This window comes from Stegastes partitus, unplaced genomic scaffold, assembly GCF_000690725.1.
Source record: "Stegastes partitus isolate 25-593 unplaced genomic scaffold, Stegastes_partitus-1.0.2 Scaffold1180, whole genome shotgun sequence".
In the NCBI taxonomy this organism is placed as follows: Eukaryota; Metazoa; Chordata; class Actinopteri; family Pomacentridae; genus Stegastes; species Stegastes partitus.
In genome coordinates, this window is record NW_007578911.1 from 107,916 (window position 1) to 130,252 (window position 22,337).

The 22,337-nt window shown below is 41.0% G+C and overlaps 2 protein-coding genes across 2 annotated transcripts; one reads left to right on the forward strand and one right to left on the reverse strand.

Annotated features, from left to right (window-relative positions):
• Nucleotides 1-1,472: 1,472 nt before the first annotated feature.
• LOC103368630 (von Willebrand factor A domain-containing protein 7-like) lies at nucleotides 1,473-8,370 on the forward strand. Its single transcript, XM_008297050.1, has 13 exons — nucleotides 1,473-1,655; nucleotides 2,371-2,507; nucleotides 3,854-3,998; nucleotides 4,096-4,193; nucleotides 4,494-4,645; nucleotides 5,459-5,645; nucleotides 5,752-5,921; nucleotides 7,075-7,187; nucleotides 7,272-7,388; nucleotides 7,473-7,646; nucleotides 7,742-7,874; nucleotides 7,975-8,127; nucleotides 8,261-8,370. The coding sequence occupies exons 1-13, from the start codon at nucleotides 1,473-1,475 to the stop codon at nucleotides 8,368-8,370; spliced, it is 1,872 nt and encodes a 623-aa protein (XP_008295272.1).
• A 4,958-nt stretch (nucleotides 8,371-13,328) lies between these two features.
• On the reverse strand, nucleotides 13,329-21,831 carry LOC103368626 (probable GPI-anchored adhesin-like protein PGA55). The gene is made up of 5 exons (XM_008297045.1): nucleotides 21,230-21,831; nucleotides 19,199-19,332; nucleotides 19,037-19,115; nucleotides 16,715-18,900; nucleotides 13,329-16,359 (listed from the first exon to the last, which is right to left on the reverse strand). The coding sequence occupies exons 1-5, from the start codon at nucleotides 21,498-21,500 to the stop codon at nucleotides 14,623-14,625; spliced, it is 4,407 nt and encodes a 1,468-aa protein (XP_008295267.1). The 5' UTR covers nucleotides 21,501-21,831; the 3' UTR covers nucleotides 13,329-14,622.
• Nucleotides 21,832-22,337: the final 506 nt, after the last annotated feature.

Consider the following 22,337-nt stretch of genomic DNA (forward strand, 5'->3'; position numbering starts at 1 on the left):
TAGATTTTCCTGTATTAATGATTTTACATAGTGCCCCTGAGAGTCATTACCCTCCACTCCTCCAACTTGAGAGGTGAGAAAAATGTACATCTAGAACATTCTGTCTTAAGTTGCCCCACCTTTGTTTGACCCTTGAAATGAGTTCATTTTTTGTGTTCAGTACATTCTTTATTTCCCTATGTGTCATGGCACATTATTACGGTAATGTGCGAAACGTTGTCAAGGTGTAACCACAGGATAAATGTGATTATGACATTGTGACTATACTGATAAGTTTTTATGAGGAGAAAACCCTTGGAATCAGATTACAGCCGTGTATGTAGCCACCCTCCTAGACAAAGACTGTATATATTAAGGGGCAGCTGGAACCACAGGTCACACTTCTTTAAGAGTCACTGGAGTCTTCACAGCGGGGAAACATTAAGGTATGACTGTATTTCAGAGTAGAACTTTATTCATTTTAGTGAAAATAATTATTTTTCTTTCACATTACTTATTGGATTTTTGGTGATTCCTATCCAATCTATTTATTTAAGACTTTTGACTTTTTCATGATGATAAAACTATTACAAAATAAAAATTTTAAGTGTACAACAAGCTCTATATTTTATAAGATGGTGCATTTCTTCAGGGAAACATAATCAGTATGTAAAAGAAGCTTTCTTTTTTCACTTAAAGTTTTAAAACAAATTTAAAATGTGCAAAATTTCCAGCGTTGTTTAAAATATATTATATTAGTTACATTATTATTCGTAGGAGCTTCAGTAGAAATCAACTGGGCTTCTCTTGGAGTGTCAAAAACCCATCCTCTATTTAGAGAGGAATTACCTGTAAGAAAAGCCCAGTTAATTTCTACTGAAGCTCCTACAGCTACCATGAACTGGTTTACTGAGAATCTACCCAAGCTTAAATTACTATTGTATGTCCCGCTCATTCATTTTATTTTTTTATTTTTTAATTTTTTGTGACAAATCTTTTGGTCCACTATTTACAAAGTCTCTGTCATTGAGAAATCTATGTGTACAATAAATAAAGTGCGAAAATATGGTTAACTGGGAGTGGAGTAACAGCACAAAGTGTTCACTAAGTGTGTGTTTCTACCTATTGTACAACTTACAGTACAAACTCTCATTTTGTGGAAGAGCACCATCAGGGGATGTCGAGGGCAAAGGCTGTCAAACTCCTATGTGTAATATATGTTGTTATTGAAGTACTGTGTTTTTTTGTTTGTTTTTACTCTCATTCTTCTTTAGTGGTCATTTGAAATTATTCTTATTACTGATCTTTAAAGGTTCAAATTTTCTGATTATGATGTGTATTCTTGTGTACTTTCCAGGAACATTTGTCAATATATGCAGATATATAACAGTAACCAACTGAACTAAATTAAAATTTGTTGAATGGTATTTAACCAGTGTGACAGCTTATAATAAAATTACAATCTTTCTTTGCAGGCTTTCTGCAGATTGACCATGACATCAATTCTGGGCATAGCCCTGCTAGCTTTGACTCTTTCACGCTCAACTGTGGCCTTTGTCCCCATCGGGGGTGGGGCATCCACTCATGTCAGCATTACAGGAACGGCTCTATTGCAAAAAGTGACGGAGACATGTCGGGCGGTGGCTGAGGCAGCCGGTCATGAGTTCAAACCCACGGTAAGGTGGAAGATAAAGAATTTGCAAGACAACACAAACATAGTGAGCTTTTACCAAAGACCGATATACTACAGTGGCTGACGGGCAAATGACGTGCATATACACAAACTACCTGCATATACTGTGTTGCATGAACAGAAACATGCTGCAAAAGAGAAACGCTGCATATACAGATGTGCTGTGTAAATGAAAACAAATGCAAAAAGAAAACACTGCATATCCAGTCACAAAACAGAAGTGCTACAGGCCTCAGTGGTGAGCTTTTCACCTGAGAGGCAGATAACGGTGAGCGAGACAAGTTCCGTTAGTTGAGGGAAAAGCTGTATGAAAAGATATTCATTGTCTCGTCTCCATGAATAAACATAAATAAAAGAGAGAACACAGGGAGACGGTAGTAAAACACCACTTCAGCACCCATATAATCACAGTGACTGAAAAGCTAAAGACTTAAAAACTGTGCAGAGAAATAGAGATGAGTCAGGGTGATTTTACACAGTAAAAGTCTCATAAGCCTTCAAATGTTGATGAATAAATGTCAACCTTGTGGTAATTCTATTTTAATTTCAGTAATATTAGAGTTGGCTCCATACAAACGTTGCTCCATTGCGAAAGCAAACAGTCTCTTTTGGACATTTGTTCTTGTTTAGATAATGCATTGTCTTACTATTCTTCGTGTCTGTCACTATAATTGTGACCTCTCATCCTTTACCTTCAGGGTTCCTCTCCTGAAGAGCTGGTCCAGGCCTGTCTCGGTCCCACAGCAACAGGAGAGGTGTCTGGTGCCAAGTTTCATTCTGCCCTTCAAGAGATCTACATGCAGAATGGACTGGTTGACCGGGACTTCGTCAACAGGTAAAGTTGGAGGAAATACAAACAAACAAACAAACAAACAAACAATCAATCTATATGTATATCTGTATCATTTATACATTGTATTACACACTCACCGGTCACTGTATTAGGCTCTTCTTGCCAGTACCGCGTTGGGCCCCTTTTGCCTTCAGAACTACCTTAATTCTTGGTGGCATCGATCAAACAAGGTGCTGGAAACATTCCTCAGAGATTTTGGTACATATTGACATGTTAGCATTACGCAGTTGCAGCAGATTTGTCGGCTCCACATCCATGATGTCAATATCCCGTTCGACCACATCCTGAAGGTTCTCTATTTGATTGTGATCTGTGGAGATCACTGGAGAACATTGAACTCATTATGATGTTTGATAAAAACAAGTCTAAGGTGATTTGAGCTTTGTGACATGGTGCATTATAATGCTGGAAGTAGCTCATAGAGGATGGGTTCACTGTGGTCATAAAAGGATGGACACTGTCAGCAACAATAAAGAGGTAGGTGGTGGCATTTAAACAGTGCTCAGTTGGAACTAAGAGGCCCAAAGTGTGCTAAGAAAATATCCCCAGCACCATTACACCACCACCACCACCAGCCTGACCCTTTGATACAAGACAGGATGGATCCATGTTTCATGTTGTCTATGCCAAATTCTGACCCTAACATCTGACTACTGCAGCAGAAATTGAGATCAGGCTATATTTTTCCAATCTTTCATGGTCCAATTTTAGTGAGCCTGTGCGAATTGTAACCTAAGTTTCCTATTCTTAGCTGACAAAAGTGGCACCTGCTGTGGTTTTCTGCTGCTGTAGCCCATCTGCTTCTGTTGTGCGTTCAGAAATCGTCTTCTGCATGCGTCAGTTGTATCATGTGGTTATTTCAGTTACTGTTTCTGTTTTATCATTTTGAATCAGTCGGGCCATTCTCCTCTGACCTCTGGCATCAACAAGGCCCTGAAAACTGCTGCTCACCTGATATTTTGTCTTTTTCTGAACATTCTCTGTCTACCCTAGAGATGGTTGTGTGTGAGAATCTCAATAGATCAGCAGTTTCTGAATTAGTCAGACCAGCCTGTCAGGCACCAACAACTATGCCATGTTCAAAGACATTTACATGACTTTTTTTTTCTCATTCTGGAGCTCAGTTTAAACTTCAGCAGGCCTTGTTGACCATGTCTGCATGCTTAAGTGTCTGCACTGAGTTGCTGAAATGGCCAATTAGATACTTACATTAACAAAGAGTTGAACGAGTGTAGCAAAAAAAAAAGAAAGTGGCCAGTGAGTGTATATATGCATGTGTGACAAAGCTACAGATATGGTTTACTCTTACATGTGAAATATTCTCTCAGTGCTCCACATCACTTCAACTCTGAGGCCTTCATGGAGGGACGCAGCCTAATCACGGAGGGTGTGGCGGCTATTAAGGCCAACATTCGCAAAGAGAACTTCCAGGCAGCCAGGGAGACTCTGGGTAGAGTCCTTCATACACTACAGGTGACTAACAACTGGAGTTAGAACAAACAGAATGATGGAGGTTAAAGGATGTAAAAAGAAAGACTTGCATAACATGTATGTTTCCATACATTGTCAGGACTTCTACAGTCACACTAACTGGGTGGAGCTGGGCTACACAGAGCCATACAACAACCTTATGCGCCAAGACCTTCCTCTGGAAAACCTGGCAGGTGAGTGTGTTTTATTGCCACTGTCTCACAGGAGGACAAATACACACAGCATATATTTCTGTGGGTTGGGTAAAATGTCATAAAGTAGACAACACTGTCTGGGACTCTATCTGTAGATCAAAGAGCAGAGATTATTTTATGCTATGTGCATGGATTCTGATTGGTTGGTGGGTGTGGCGTCTTTCCAAATAACTGCTCTGAAGAATTTATCTAATCAAAGATGTAAATTAATAAAAACTAAACTAAGTGAGTGACTGGGCGACAACTTCAAAAGGTTGTGTAAATTGTGACATTTATTTTACAGCTGTTTGCCTTTTGCTTCTCTAGCTAAGGACACTGCCACCTGCAGTGACTGTGCCAGTGGAACATGCCCTAATCCAATCCTCCCCAACATCCTCAAAGAGAAGACGCTCACATCAGGATACATGGGAATCTTCTCCGCTGACAAACCGAAAGGTAACATATCTCACAGTATAATCCTGCAATTTGGGTCAATTGGATCGAATTACAAAAACAGGCTAGTTTATTGCAATCAGAGTCACTAACATCAGTTCCAACTTAAACAAAAAATGGAGTGATGGAGTGTGCTATCAGTAAATAATCAAAACTACATACAGTATAAAGCTGTTTTTTTCCTATATAAAACCATTAAAACTACCACTCACGCAACAGTAAACCATAAAGGTCCATTTTTATTGTGTCAAAGGAGTGATCACAGGAGCAAAAATAAAACTGTTCTGCATACTCCTTTCAATAACTGAGGTGATCTCACCTTGACTGGCCAAATTGTGCCTGGGTTTAAATATTCCCCTCCTAGATTAAACACATTTCAAAAACCATATTTAATACACAGAGCCACATTCATTCAGAGCAACAAGGAACACAATGCAAATTGAAAAGCCAACAGTAACAGTTATGCACTCTGCAGATACCACCAAATTAAAGAAATACAGTTTTAAATGCCCTCAAGGAGACAATTACCCTCCACAGTTTTTCACAATAAACAACCCATCACTACTTTGATATAAGCCTTGACAAAGCGTTGCAGAAAAGAAAACAGGTAAAACCACATTATAAGTGTTCCAGATGCTGTTATTAAGCCGATAATATCTAAAATCACAACTATCTGTTTTCCCCTGTTTTCAGTCTGTATGCTAAGCTAAGCTTCATTTAACACTGACAGATATGAGAAAGTGTCAATTTTCTCATCTGATTCTCAGCAAGAAATGCAGATAACAGTTTGAAACTCAGCTTCATCTCTTCTGCCAGGAAAATGTAGCCATGGAGGTGCATCTGACCTAACTAGCACAGCAGCTCCTCGAGGAGGCATCAGCAAAGACGAACGTCGTGCGGACAACGTGGCCCTCCACAATGCTGCTGTGAATGTAGCCACAGCCGCCAGCCTCGAGCTGCTGCAGGACATCCGCTTCGCTGCAGGGGACAATGACTTTCTGAGGTATGACGGTCAAATTTTAAACATGTCTTAATCTTGTGCATGAGGAAGGATTGTGAAAGTTGTACTGCAGGATAAAAAATGAACAGTCCCTTGTGCTTTTTCACAGAATGATGGGAATTGCCCGCTCCTCTGTCGTGTGCTTTGTTATTGACACCACCGGCAGCATGAAAGACGACATCGCTCAAGCCAGGGCAGTTGTTTATGAAATCATTGACAGCAAAAAAGGAACACAGGACGAGCCCTCTGAATACATCCTGGTGCCCTTCAATGACCCCAGTATGATCTCTTCCATCTTACTGATCATGTTAGAAAAACGAAACCGGGTAACTCCCATTTTGGGCATAACTATAGAGTCCTGACTTGATAATTCGACCCTTAACAATCCGAAAACCTTGCTATCCGACAGGTTTTTAGAAAAACGAATGGAACCCATAAAAAATAGCCTTAACATACCAACAGCCCTGGATTCCGACTCTGACATGACATTTTACACAGCAGATCGCATACAAGTCGCATGTCAGTAAACATGGATGGTGACGGTGGAGCGTATCTGCCACTCGCCCTCCGCCGCCACCGATGGTGGAAACAGAACTGTGACCGCGAACTAAACTGGCACCAGCAGCCAAGCACTGCCTGTGTGTTCCGGCCACTTCCACCTTATCGGAGCGCACCCCCACGATGGAAGTTGCCAGAACATGCACACTCGCACAGGTCAATTAGGCGTGAAATCCAGCGATGCATAGCGTTCTAACAATACAGTAGTTATTATAATAACTATAAACAATAAATATCAACAACAAATTACCCTTCAAGCATCAAGCCCTCCTTGTATCTCGACCTCCGTCTTGACAATCCGACAGCCTTGCTATCCGACATAAAAGAAGGTTTTACATTGAGTGTTGGGTTATCAAGTCATGACTGTATACGATAAAACTTTATATCACTGTTCACAAAAACCTAAATGTTTGAAGCAATCAAATTAAACCTTTTTAATTAAAAGAGGGAAGCTTCAAGCTGGCAGGCTTTTGCTCCAGGACAATGTGTCCGTCCACACAGCACAGATGGCAGAAGCAGTCAAATGTGGCTTGGAACAGTTGCTCCATGAACCCTCCTCACCTGACCTGCACTGCCTGACCTCTATCTTTTTTCAAAACTGAAATCCATACTCTCATACGTTTGAGGAGAATCTGGAGGCTCAAGATGTGATCTTTTCGACGAAGGGGTTAACAAAGTGTGATTGTCAATGGACCAAATGCTTTGAAGTCAAAAGGAACTATGTTGAAAGACAATGCAAGAACAATCTTTCTTCCGTTACATTATCTGATGAGAAATTTTAGAAGTACCCTTGTAGACTAAATCTGCACATGAAATAAAGGATTAGTCTAAAATACTTTATAGGTGCTCAGCCCCTTTTTGTGCTTACATGTAGGTTTTGGACCAATGATCAGGACAACAGACCCTGATAAGATGAAAAGTGAAATCTCAAAGCTCACAGCATCTGGTGGTGGTGATCACCCTGAGATGTGTCTGTCAGGACTTCAGGTACTACCATGAATTGTGACATCTTCAAATTGCAACTGTGATTGTTATGGATCCTTTAAAGATGATCATCTTTTATTCCTCCAGCTGGCTCTCACTGGTGCCCCTTCATCATCCCACATCTATGTTTTCACTGACGCTACAGCCAAAGACATCAGTCTCAAGGACACTATTGTTGCTCTCATCAGGAGCACCAAATCAACGGTAAATGCTGATGATCAATGTTCGCTCACTCTACTTAGGTGCAGAGGTTGGTGGTATAAACTCTGCATTAACTGATCTCCACAGGTGTCATTCTTTATGACTGGAGCCGGCGCGAGGCGCCGCCGTTCTCTTAAAGCTGCTTCCTTTAATGACTACAAGGACTTAGCTCTGGCCTCTGGAGGCCAGGCCATCCAGGTATCAAAGCAACAGCTGCCTCTTGCCACAGATGTTATCCTTGACACCTCGACATCAGCTCTGGTAAGATTCTGCAGGTCTACAAGTATATTTGATTTAAAGCATGTACCAGGCCTCAGTGTAGTTCATCCATTTTGTTCTTTTTTCGTTTCCCACAGGTGACAGTTTATCAGCGAGCAAGGAATCCTGGGAAGCAAGAGACCTTCCCCTTCACGTTGGATGAATCTTTGAAAAATATCACCATCTACATCACAGGAACATCCATTACTTTCACGTTGACAGACCCTGCTGGTAACGTCCCAATGTAGTGCAGTTGAGACGAGTTGTGTGCCTGTTTTTCTTGTTGAGAACATCATTGTGATGACTAATGATTCATGATAAACATTCCCAGGTGTGACCCAGAATCAGAACGAGGCCAACGGTAAACTCGGGACCATCCAGACAGTGGGCAACCTGAGGAGAATTCAAATCAACTCTGAGAAGTACGCTGGAGCCTGGAAGATCCAAATCAACTCCAACCAACCATACACACTCAAAGTCACAGGTGGGATATTGTACATTTGCTCAGAGTGTCAGGATACACTTAACAAAATTAATTTTACAGCTGTTTGTGCACTAATAGGGTCAATGAGTTAATGCTATGTAACTGTATTCATTGTAAGTGCTTCCTTTTCCAGGCCAGAGTACAATTACCTTCATCTATGACTTTGTTGAAAGCTTCATGGGACCCCACCCAGGCTATGCAGTCCTCAGTGGGCGTCCAAAAGCAGGTACAGTAATACAGTAGTACAGAATGCAATAAAACCGTTTCATTGTTTCACAACAGTAGAAAATCATTGCACACGTGTGGTAATTATCAATCATACAAGTAAGGGTAGGGTTGTGATGTAGGCCTTTGGGATGTTTGCCAGTAGAGATTTGTATGGGGTTTTTTTTACTTTAAATTTAACCAGTTATAGAGTATGTTTAGACGGTTAAACAATCTTACACACCCAAACAGTAAGTAACAATCATTAGGTCTCCAATTGTGCTTGGATGACTTGTGGTTATGTTGCAAAAAATCAGAAATCAGGAGCAAACATGTAAATGGCAACTAAGTTGTTTTCTAACTGGTTAGCTCATGCAAACATAGACTGTCTTGAACAGTGATATAGTTAGTATTTATATATTAACGTTTTATTTAATTTTCCTCTTGTTCATTACCTTCTTTGCTTCCTTAATGTGGAAACCCAGGTCAGCCAGCCTCCCTCATGCTCTCAGTAATGGGCAGGAAAGGTCCGACCTCACTGAGTATCGCAGAGGTTGGCCTCGTAATGGCGTCTGGTCCTGAGGCTGTTACCAATGGCAAAATGACCGACATGGGCAACGGAGACATCCTGGTGACTGTTGACACCGTACCTGAGGGGGAGTTTGTGGTGATTCTGAAAGGAACTGACAAAGTGGCCAACACTGAATTTCAGAGGCAGTCAACCACCCAGATGTCTGTCTCCAAAGTGAATATTCAGGTCTGTCTTTTTGCTTCCCTTTCACATACTTCATACTCATTCACACAGCTTTTGTTTAACTGTCCAGAAACTATGATGAATTTTATTACATTTTATTCATATTACACCATTTTAAAGCATATGTCCTCTCATAGCACTTTGCATAGTAAGGTGAAGACCTTACAAATTTTAAACAGAGAACCCAACAAATTCGAAGTTTCGTTTGGATTCCCTTTAAGCATACACTTGGCAACAGTGGGAAGGAGATAAAAATCTCTAGAAAAAAAAAACAACCAAACAAAAAAATAAAACTGATAGAACCAGACTCAGGCAAGGCGGCCATGTGCCTCAACCATTTGGGGGTAAGGGTGATGATGAAGGCAAAGGAATACCCAGCTCCAGTTTATTACAGACTTAATAACTATACATATGCAATAATACTGAGCTGTTTTGTTGAAGTATAAGAATGATATCAGTCTTCTTTACCTGTTTCTCTTCCTTTTCCCTTCTAGACAGTAGTAGACAGCAGTATGGAGCCAGGAAAAGCCTTCGAGCTCCCCTTCAGTGTGATGACCCAGGGATCAGGTGGTTCATACTCCATCAGTGCCAGAAATGACAGAAACTTCCCCATGTCTTACCCTAAGAGGTGAGAGGAAAATGATTCAGTTCAGTGTTACCAACGCTGAAGGCATAGTTTGACATTTGGGAAGCTGCTTAGCTTTCTCATGGGAAGTTAGACGAGAAGATCAATCCCATTGTTATGTCCGTGCAGCTCAAGTTAGCTCAGTTTAACACTAACCAGGTTTAGTTTCAGTCTAATGGTAACAGAATCAGTCACTTCCTCTAAAACTGTATCTTGTTCCTTTAACCTATACAAAAACTGGAAGGTAGCACAACTATTAGACTATCACTTTGCTCTGAGCATTTGCCAGACAACAAGTGACGATTGGCTAAGATAACATCTGGCACATAACCCTCTGAAAAACAGCTAATTGTCATTTCTACGCCTCCTCTTTTGAAGATTTAATAAACAAGATGTGACATGTTAATAAGTGGCCTTTAAATGCGTTAAGTTCATTTGCTTTTTTTTTTTTTTTTTTTTTAAATCAAGCAGCTGTAATACATATCATACAGATAAAGAAATGGAACTGAATAAGCATATTTCCTAGAACTCACCATATTTGCTTAAAGCTTGGGGCAAAGTCGCATCGAGGTGGAGTAGCATGTGCAACCCCACCTAATTAGTGTAAAGGTTCGAATGAAATACACGTTTTACGACTCCACCCAAACACAGTGTCCAAACTTCAGGGCATCCAGGGGGAAATGGGCCTCTCTTAGTCTCACACAGCCAGACTTATCTCCACAGAGTTGTGTCAGCACTAGAGAATGGTTATGTCACACTTTGTTATTATTCTGCTATCGGGGGAAAAACACTCTGGCTTGTTTGCCTTTCTATAGCCTACATAATAATTGTCTTGGGTGATGCTAAGCCCAGGATGCAGTGATGATGCCATTGCAAAATAGAGTCAATTCAATTCAATTTTATTTATATAGCGCAGTTCATAGCATATGCCATCTCACAGTGCTTAACATAGTAAGGTGAAGACCTTACAAAGGTCGAGGGTAACTTTTTTTTTTCTTTTTTTGATTAAACATTTGCAGGAAAGGAGGCGAGCACGGTCAATTAAATGGATCATTCAGCAACAGAATAAAACCTGCTTTATTGCACAATCCAAATCTTGAGCCAAACTGTAGCTGTTTCACATAATAAACGGAATTTTGAATTACACAGATAGAGGAGGGAGATTAGAGTGCAAAGTAAAATGCAGAAATTGTAGGCTTATACCTGAAGTTTACATCCAGTGAGTGAGACGAGGTTCCCGTTAATAAGTTCCCCTAAAAACATGATTTTGACAATTTGGTATTTTTGCCAGTGTATTTCTTCTTCATGTATTTCTCAATGCTATGTGTTTTCTTATTCGTATATTCATATTCTCCATTGTAAATGTTGCATCTGTCATTTCTGACAATGAAAAAGCTAGAATGTGAGTTCCACTGAAAGCCATAATCTAGTTTGCATGCCACATGTGACTTAACCTGAAGATGTTACATCTTGAAATTTCCATCACAAATTCAGTTCCTGTAACTATACATTGTATTTTTCTCCTCTTTTGACAGCCTCACTTTGACAACTGGAGTATATGCTAATGAGACGCTGACTATCACGCCACCTGCCAACACACCGTCGGGCACCGATGTCACTTTGACTATTGAAGCCAAGTCATCCAGCCGTGCTGACTCCAATTATGCCGTTCTTAGACTGTCTGTTGTCACCAAGGTAACCAGAGTCATCTTCGATTACAGAGTTTTTGTTTAAAAGACGAGCTCTTGAATGTAGCCACAAAGACTGTGATGAGTGCAGATGTGTTACTATATTGACAGCTTTGTCGTAAAGACACAAAATTCCCCATCTTTCTTCTCCTCTCTGTCCAGATTACAGATTTTACTCCGCCATTGTGTGAATTGATTAGAGTGCTGCCTGCAAGCTGTCCTCAAGATATTTCCCAGTGTGAACCTTTCCACTGGCAGCTCTCAGCTAACCTCACTGACGGAAACGGGACCGGGATTGAAAGCATTATCCTGCGTCAAGGTGGAGGAGTCTTATCACACACCCCACTGAACGCTCCCGTCATCGAGGCATTCTACAACTCCTCCTGTTGCTCGGAGATCGTTGACTTCACAGCTGTTGATAAAGTTGGCAACGTGGGCAGGTGCTATTATGCAATTGACCGTTCAGGTGGCCCTCCTGCACTGACGCTGTCGCTGCCACTGTGGCTGTGCCTGCTGGTATCAGTCTTCATAGTGAGACCTTAAAGGGCTCAGGCTGGATTGTGCTGTATTTTATGTCTGTGCTGCAACTTGACTAAGTTATTTAAAACAATGTGCCTGTTTGTTATGCTCAATGAATGATGAATGTATACTTGTCTGAAATTTTAAAAAAAATAAATTTTAAAAAATGTCAAAAACTCCGCTGTATTGCATGATTGAACATTTTCTCGTGTTTATCACACATTTCAGGTTTGTGTAAACACAACCTGCAGTTCAGGCCAGTCCAGCATAATAGTTTGGGAATTTATGACTGTTGGTTCCAGGTGAGTCACTAATGACTGCCCATGGCTTTTTGAAATATCACAATTTTTCCAATTTCATATAAGAGATGAGTAGTTCAAACACCATCAGAAAATGGAAAGTCAGATGTGTCTCTGTTTTTACAGCATCTGGTTTTGATTAATGGCATGATTTCTGGTACTTTTCTAAAAGACAATAAGCCTTTCACACTCACCTGCCATGTTTTGGGGTCCAGGTGGTTAACTTATAGCTCACAGTCTGGATCTCCTGGTTTCCTAAATCCAAAAACATTGAAAGGAAATAGACTGGTAGACTTTCAATTGGTGTACGAATATTAGGTCAGCCACACCTTTGGAGTGTGGAGAGGCTGAGAATACAAATAACAGTCAGATATGAAGAGATAATTATGTTGCTGTAAATGTGACAACGGAATGAGAATGATGTACACAAAGAGACACAGTGCAGTGGACACACTTCATTCACAACAGTTCTTAAAAAGACCATCCATCCATCCATTATCTATACACCGCTTAATCCTCACTAGGGTCGCAGGGGGGGACGACACACACCCTGGACAGGTCACCAGTCTATCACAAGGCTACACAGAGAGACAGACAACTAAGCACACTCACATTCACACGTACGGACAATTTAGAATCACCAGTTAACCTCAACACTGTGGAAGGAAGCCGGAGACCCCAGAGAGAACCCGCGCTGCACGGGCAGAACGTGCAAACTCCACTCACAAAGATCCCTGGCGATCTAGCTGCGAGGCGACGGTGCTAACCACTGAACCACCTTGCAGCCCTTACAGAGACCAGAGCTTTAGTAAACTATACATCCATCCATCTACTATACCTAGTTTATCCTGTAGGAGGTTGCTCTCTCTGCTGGTGTGGGGCAAAAGGCAGGTGGCGTCGCATCACCATCACAGGGAGACAACACTCACACCTACGGCCAATTAGAATATACAGTGGTTAATTAGTAGTTAACATAGTATACAAGCTGCAGTGCTGCGACAACACAAACAAACAAAAAAGAAGTGTTTTAGAAATGCTGTACATGTTATGAATTCATTATACATGAAGCTGACCAGCAATTGCCAAAACCTTTTAAAAAATTCTCAGGAAAGTTTTTTGTTTTTTCTGGACAAATTTACATTTATTACCCGTATTCTCCAATGACAGGACCAACAAAAATATACATCTTGATTTGATAGCAACCAAATCAGTGCAAATTCAAAATATGTACAATGACATACATGAGGTTCAGAATCCTAAAAGAACGGGCCAATTGCGTTTACCATTGTTCCAGATATATAACACTTCAAACATGTCTTTAAGGGGAAAAAAAGAATTTACTAAAGCAAAACTATCTTTTGTAACACTGCACAATGCTAAACAAAATACCGAAATAAGGACAGAAAAGAATCACTGACACACCCTCTTTAGGTGTGTTCAGACTAAGCACGAGGAGAAAATTAAACACGAGTGCATTCAATGTCAAAATCTGAACAGATGTGTGTTTGCGCAAGTGAAACTAAGGTGTGTCCGCTCAAAGTGAAAATATCAACTTCAATGAAAAAAAAACTAGTGTCAAAAGTAATATTACATTCATTGGATTTACAGAAATGACGCACACACTGCAAAAACATTCTCACAATCAAATTCTTGCAAGGTGAAAATTCACCTGACGCCCATTACAGATGCGACTTTACAATCCTTGTTTGAGGTGGTAAGTTACTGTAAAAGCAGTACATTTAACTTTTATTGCCATTTGTGCAACAGCAGCAGGAAACAGCTATGTAATAAAAGAAATAGCAGTATAAATAATGTAAACTGTATCAATAACTTTCACAGTTAAAGGTGTAGCATGCCACACACATGCCAGCGAGCACTGAGCATGTTTGTGCACATTTGTACTTGTGCACAGGTCGGAGGGGAAAAAGGGAGCGAGACAGATGGTAAATCTGACGTATACTAATAAGCTAAATATAACGATCTTTCTTCTAAGTTGCAATTGAAACAGGTGCAGCAACTCCCTTGTGCTCACTATAAGGCATTCAGTAGAGATGTTGCACAAGTGCTGGCATAACAAATAAATCACTATTTATTTAGAAACAGCTGTAGCCCAGGGACTCCTCTACCATGGTGTAAACTTGTTTTTATTTAGATTATACTTTGTTAGTTCCAGACATGATGCTTTCCATCTATATGCTGTTTTCTCGCTTTCATCCTACTTCCTCGAAACAAAAATGATCTTCTGATGAAAACAACCTTTAAAAAAAAGACATTTTTTCATTTGCATTAGTTGTACATTAAAAGAAAAAAAAAAAAAAACATGTGGCCCCTCCACAGCACATAGTCTCATATTATGAGACATCATATATCTAATTTTACCAGGGTAGCATCTTTCATGTCCACCTCTCACTGGGCTTTGTGCACATTTTTAACATGCTTCTTCAGGTGGCCTGACTGTGTAAACTGTTTAGGACAGTGTGGGCAGGAATGTGGTTTCTCCCCTGTGTGGATATACTTGTGCCTTTTTAGGTTATTGAAGTCCAAAAATCCTTTTCCACAGTATGGGCACCAGTGTCTCTTCTCCCCATTATGCCATCGCAAATGCACATTCAGTTCCACTCTCCTTGTGAATTTTTTGTCACAGTGGTTGCAATGGAATGGTTTCTCTCCAGTGTGTATCCGGACGTGAACTTCCACATCTCGCTTTGTGAAGAATCCCTTGTTGCAGACCTGGCAAATGAAGGGTTTTATCTTGCTGTGCACCATCTGGAGGTGCTTGGTGAGGCCAAAACGGTAGACAAAGCCCTTCCCACAGTGCTGGCAGATATGGATCCTACCATTTCGGTGCACACGGCCATGCCGTTTAAAACTCTTGGCGTCTGGAAAACTCTTTCCACAAAGTGTGCACGAAAAAGGCCTTCGTCCTGTATGTAGACTGACATGGCTCTCCAGTGCAGCACTGCTGCTGAGGATGCGACCACATTCCCCACACTGGTTCCTCAACAAATGCCTACCAATAACCGCCAGCGGCTGTAAGGGCGAGACAATAGGGGATGTTCTGACAGGTATCAGGGGGTTGACAAAGGTTTGATTATTGGGTTTTGCCTCTGTATTTACATGCGACAGTGATGACCTCTTTTCCCCTGCTGGAGGCATTTCATCAGCTGGCACTACAGGTGGAATCCACACTTTTGCTCTGCATTTCTTCACAACCTCACACGTGGCCTGATTCTCTGTTAACTGGTGTTTCTGCAGTTTTGATTGATTAGAATTTCTCATTTTAGCTATTGTCTTAGCTTTTGCTGCTTTAGCTAGCTTGACAGAATTTAGAATTTTAAAACTCCTTCTCGGAGTTTTAGCCATTTCAGGGCCTTTAATACTTTGAAAAACAGTTTCACTGTTAGTTTTTTTTGTACTATCTGTTTTTATACTACACCTCCTAGATCTGAAAGGAGAGCTGAATTCCTTTTTAATCTGTTTAATGCCAGGACTGTCAATAGGGAAAGTGGTACGCCCTGCAGACACTGTAAGGTTTGCACCATTTTTACTATAACTAGGGGTCCTTGGATTAACAGAAGCAGATTCAGTCTTTTTAGGAGTAGCTCCTTCTCTGGTCAACCTTTTCGTGAATGTAGAGCAAGATTTTGTACTTTCAGACCTGGTACTTTCTTTAGTTGAATCACAGCTCCTCCTCCATGTGGATTTTGTGTTTTTGGAGCACAAACCATCTCTACCTGAACTAGGACTAACTTTAGTGGAGGCACTTGTAGGCTTTGACCTCCTACAACCTCCATAAGCTGGTTCAGTTCTCCTTTGACTACTGGAAGAACTGGTACTTGTGATCTGATCTAGACATGTAGTATTGTTAAACGCATCTGCCTTTTCAAAGCTGATGGGACTATGTTCCCGTGTTGTGTTTTCATCATTTAGGCAGCCATTCTCTAATCTAGGCCTCTTAGCACTTACAGTGCTGGTGTCGCGTTCTGTGTGTGCTTCTGGTTTTGCTTCAGTTCTTCTAGCTTTTGAGTGAGATTTTAGGTGACTTTGCAGTCGTGCAATAAGTGAGTCTTTCTGTAAGCTTTTCTTACAGGTGTTGGTATCTGTGAATACAACTCTGGCTTCTGCAAAGTCATCAGAAGTGGCCTGTAAGAAAATAGAAGATGAATTTAGTAAAGCATACATTACAAAGCATTACATTGCTCTTTGAAGGAGGAACACTTAAATATAAAGAAAATACAAACATGATGACAAGACTCGATGACCATCAACGCCATTTACAAAATGTAACTCTGCCTAAAGAACATAAATATTTGACACCTTCCAGACTCTCATTCAGTTTAATTAGGGCTTACATAAAATTGCCATTTAGATAACTTAAGATAGTGATTAACCATCTAGTCACTGGGGTTAGTTAGCTTTTGGTCAGCTTTTCGGCACCAACTGCATCAAGGTAAAGAAAAAGTGCAGGTATTAGTGTATTCCCATAAATTGTGTTTACCTTTGTTGTTACTTGAACTGTTGGTGACTCTGCCAGCTGTGTCAGCAACTGAGTTTTAGCTGCTGGTGACGGAAGGTCAGGTGTGTCCTTGGAAGTGCTGGAGGATAGCTGTAGTTGGGCAGCTGCTTGTTTGTCCTGCACTTCATTGCTGCTCATTTCCACAGACAAACTAGGGGTTTCAGATGACCATGCCACTTGAATATTATTTGACTCGTCTGCCATCTGGGAGGTATTTGTAGACACGGCAACAGATGTTTCTGTTAGATGGGAACAAATGCTGGAGGATAAAACTGGCACTTCTGAAAATGAGACTGTAGGTCTTGATGGCTTCTCTTGTGTTATACCGTCACAAGATCCTTTTGAAAGCAGTCTTGAGACCAAGACAGATTCTTTGGTTGATACTGGAAATGGCAGTCTGGTTAACCTGACCACTGCAGTCACTTCCTTTTCAACAGCTGGTGGTAATACTGAAAACACAGATGCTGGCACTTGTTCATCTGACATTTTTAAACTGGAGGCAGTTTGTTTGGAGGTTTTTATGCTGTCAGTTGTATCATCCATTTTTTGAGACAATACTGGCTGACGTGAAGCGGAGACATCTAACTCCTGTGACATGAAAATCAGCTGGGTCGATGACTCTGTCACAGGAGCAGCTGCTTCAGCACTCTTCTGCTTTACTGTCAAAACAGTAGCCTGTGACTGATGTTTCCTTGATGCCATGGCTGACAACCGTGTTGGAATTATAAGTATTTTGGACTGAGGTAAGGTCCCTGAGTGAAGATCTGCTGAGTTGGCGGTTGACTGTGAAGGGACATTAGGAAGAAATTTCCTGGAGGTAATATTCACTGCCTGGAGGACAGAGGAATGGGAAGATGTTTTAAGTGGTAACCCTACAACTGTAGAAGAATTCTGTTGAGCTGCTGATGCAATGGTAGAAATCTGGGTTGGAGAAACCGCTGCAATTTTTTGAGACATAAATGAAGATCTTGACTTTGGCATGATGAGAATCGCATGAGGTACTGCTTTGTTTGGTTTACTGGGAGCTACCAATGATATCGAAGGACGGGGAAACAACAGTGCTGTGGATTTAGGTGCAGCAGTTGGTTGTGACATTGGCGACATAGTAATACTGAAAGGAACGGGTGCATGCTTTTGTTTTGGCATGACAACCGCAATGTGGGCCTGAGTTTCACTGGGTGAAATGGTGTCTGTGGTGTGACGAGTTTCCACAGGAGGTGACTGTTGTGGCTTAACTGGGACCTTGTCCACTATTTGCAAGGCGGCCCCGCGTGGAACAGAACAGGTCTCAGGTTGTTCCATTCCTGATGCAGTGGTGACTGTATTTTCCACTGTCGACTGATTCATGGCTTCAACTAGCAGCATTGCATCCTGAAGGGTTACCGAGGTGCGGCAGTCTTTGAGGCCACCTGGTGGTGCTTGTGGTGACTCTGCTGGTGGGCTGTTTGGTGTTTCATTTGTAGATAAAACTACAGTGGATGGAGCCTGAATTCCAACTGAAGCAGGCAAAGAAGCAACCTCTCTGTTGTCCATATTTTCCAAAGCAGAGTTTGCTGGCGGAGTGATGATAGATGAAGTCTCTTCAGGCTGAACTGGAAATGCTTGTGAGAATACTACCTCCTCTCTTACTGAAGGGGAATTTAACCCTTTCTGTTCTCCTGAAACATCAGCTGATGATGACAGAATTGTTTGCGGTTTTGTTTTCTTTGGCGGTCGTCCTCTTCTACTGCGTACTGGCAGATTAGGCTTAGACAAAGCGTCACTTTCTGCCACGCCATGTTTTAATTCGCCATGTGTGGACTCTGCTAACTGTTTCTCTGTACGGTGCACATCTGCATATTGTTGCACAGCAACATCCGTTTGTTCATTTACTGATGTTTCACAGTCTCTGTGACACTGCTGGGGGACTGATTGGTGTTTTCCAGATATCGTGAGTTCTTCCTGCGTCCCTTTTTCTGATGTAGTCTGATCAAACTCAGACACTTCTTGGATGGTGTCCTTTATTGCAGCGAGTGAAGTAACTAGTGCAGGCTCTGGGTCAGTTGACTGGTTCTGGACTCCCTGTAATCTGCTACTCATTTGCTCCAGAACTCTGGTCTCTTCATCTTCTGTTGAACTTCCCTGCGTCACGACAGGTCCTTCATTTTCAGCTGAAGCCTGAAGTGAACCTAGAAAAAGCAGTGGCAAAGACAACAGAGAAAACATGAGAAGAAGGGAAATAAAACAAGTTCATAATTAAAGTTGAAGGCTTTATTACATCTTACAAATTATCTGTTGGAAAGTGAGTCAGTTTAAAGTCCCCACCTGCTTGTCCATAGACCACAGCGGGCTCAACGTCCTCTTGCTTGCAGACAGACCACAGAGAACAATCACTGTACGATTCCTGAATGAGCGAGGCACACAATCCCATTTTAAGAAGACAAAATTGGTAAAATAATGTATTATGCTGCAATGCTATGCACACACCTCTTGTTTAATTCCATGAGCGATATAGTTGTGCTCTTGCAAATGGTACTGCATCTGCTCGTAAGTGTATTGCTGCCCTTGGTTTTGCAGTGACTGACATTGCTCCACCAGCACTGTACGGAAAGGGACAAGGTCTGGAAACACAAAGACACAAAAAACAGGACAACTGGTCATTTTTTTAAAACTATAGTTCTGAGTCTTTAAAACAGGATTATAACTCAAGCTGTACATTTGAGAAATGTGGGATAGTATACATAATCTGTGTAGTTGCAGCTTACTGAATGCTGAGGCTGCTTGGGTTTCCCTCCATCATTTGCCATGTAAGTGATAGTATTCATATTCAAGGCTATTTTAGGTTTTTTAAAGTCCCTCTCATGGCATTGAACACACCTCTAAAATCTCATCTCTGTTTATCAAAGTTACACATTTAATTTCTTTTATTAATTACAATAAAAACAAGTGTGACTAATGAAACTGTTTATTTGCACTTGACAGATTTTTTTTGTCGCATGTGCAACCAAAATGGTCGCACTCTGGGGCCCTGCAGTCCCATTCAAGTCTATTTTGCTCATAACTACATTTGCTGTATCAAGCTGTGAGCGCCATTACAACACAACTCCCGCTGTGCTGTTGTTGAAGTGTGGAAGACACGCTCTCTATGGGGCTTTTAAAACGATCCAATCGAGCATACGGGTTCCCGAATGACACATTTTATAAATTCAAAATAAACACAATGTGTTTGAGCAAAGAACACACAGTTAGAATAATCTGAACCTTAACTGAAGGCACCCATTAATCATTCCCAGTGCTGAGAGAAAAAGTAAGTGGTTCATTGGAAGTGGCTGAATTTCTTTTGGCCTTAATAATGTCAAACAAGAGCTTTCAGTCGCTGTGGATCAGACCTGCATAATGTTCATGAAGACCTTTAGACATTTATGATTACACAACAGTTGTAGCCTGGCCATATTCTCGGAATGTCTGGTGCGAAAGGCTCAATTAGATCATAAACAGTTTTGATTTCAGACTTGAGCAAAAACTTGTCCTCGCAGTGTCATTGGTGGGAAAAATATTGCTGTAGGGTCATGAGCGAATAGAGCGTGTGAACATGATAACTAAATTGTGGCCACATCTTAGCACTACATGGCCCCAAAATATAAAATCTGTTGTTTACACCAAACGAGCTCCGTAGGGCTAATATCACACATAAATCGTTTCTCATTTTATTTTCATCTTCGGGCTGAATTATGACATCCTGTCGTCTATTGCTAAACTTTTGTATCTCTGATTAGAATTCTTAGCTGTATATCTTGATAAACAGGATTAAATGATTAAATTCAAAGCGAGGCGGTTAAAACCAGATGCAACTTTTTTTCTCCTGGCTTTTATTAATAAAAGATTGATCAGTAATTATCATGATCAAATGAAATAAACGATAGTAAACTTTTCTGCTGTGTCACTGAGTCCTCGTATGCAGTCATAACACACTCAAATTGCTGTTGTAGCAATTATTCAAAACAAGTGCAACATTCAAATTGTAGATGCTGCAGTTTTTCGTTAAAGGTAAAATGTGTCACAACATACCATTTTAAAGGAAGCATTGTGCTTGTTAAGTAAAGATGTGGGAGCAGCTGCAGAAATCACATGATCATGTTTTGTTTGTTTGTTTTGGTGCAATACAAATGCAAAAAAATTAAGTAAACACATAAAAAGCGCTGTTCCCAGTATAATCATGACTCATATTGAGATATTTGATTTTTAAAAATAACAATATGTTTTGTTTTTGTTAAGCATATCGTTCATCCCACAGTCACGAACTTGTTCCTGGAACCAAGCAGTTTGGTTTCCCTCCCATTTTGGATCCCACGCTTTAGATAACACTTTGCTAATCAGATAGCAGCACACAGGAGCTGTTGTACGTGCTTTAGTTGACATTAATGGGCATATAACTTAGAACACATCACGTAGCATCGTCAGACAGTTACACAGGTTAGGTTTACGTAGCTTAAGGTGGCTAACGGGCTTTGAACTCACCACATTGAACAGCACTGTCCCGTTTCTCAGAGCCGTCGTTTGGTCCCGAAACTGAGATGTTGTCTCTGGTGTCAGCAGCCGTTTGGCTTTTCGCACTTTCATACTGGCTACATTTTGTTTTGAGGTCTTCGTTCTCCTTCTTGATTCTGCTTATTTCTGCCTTCAGCTCGTCCACCATAGTTTCGAAAAGTTTCGTGGTTTCGGCTACGGCGCTCTTCAGCATGCCGTCCATGAAGGAGGCGTACTGCGTCTGGAAGTCATCCGCTGACATGTCGCTACGGTTTACGGCTCCTCTGGTTCTCGATACGGAGTTCTCTTTACATGAACGGCAGCGTTATTACAAAGACGGCATTAGGAGCCGCTTCAACATGGCTCCGCCACACAGACAGGCGCGCTCTCTGCTTTGTGTGACGCACATCCACTGAAGGAGGAGGCTGATATCCGATAATCCGATAAAGCTGTAGACTTTGTTGTTTTCTAGAAATTGAGTTAGTAAAGAAGCCATAAACTAGTACTTGTGTCAGGAATAAATTACCACGAACGCCCTGGGTACCACTGCTGACCAAGAAACGCCGACAGCCCCTCACTCTTCTTCTACTTCTACTTCTTCCGCGTTTTCCGCTTATTCTTCTTCTATGCTGAGATTTGCGGCATACTACACGTAGCAGAGACGCACTGCTGCCCTCCACTGGTCATTAGTTGATTTCATGTCATATGTGAATGAGAATGAGCACCTTTTTTTTTTTTTTTTTTGATAGCTTTCTGTCACTTTTCTGTTAATGTTCCTGCTGCTTCATTCAGGCATTTCCTCCACAGTGTCGGAGAGACGCGACATTTGTCATTAGACAAATTAGACAATACACCAAGTGAACTACAAACATTCTAAAACAAGAACTTGGATGGCTAATATGCTACAGATGTCTTAACTGCAAGCTCTCCCAGGCAGAGATAATATAGAATTGTAATTGATATCTGAATATTATATTTTAAAGATAATATCCCATAGAAAAATTGCAAAAGAGGTAATGTCTTTATTTGATATATAAAACCCCATCTTTAAATCATGTTAATTACAGACTCAGAATATAAACAAGGATATTAGATATAC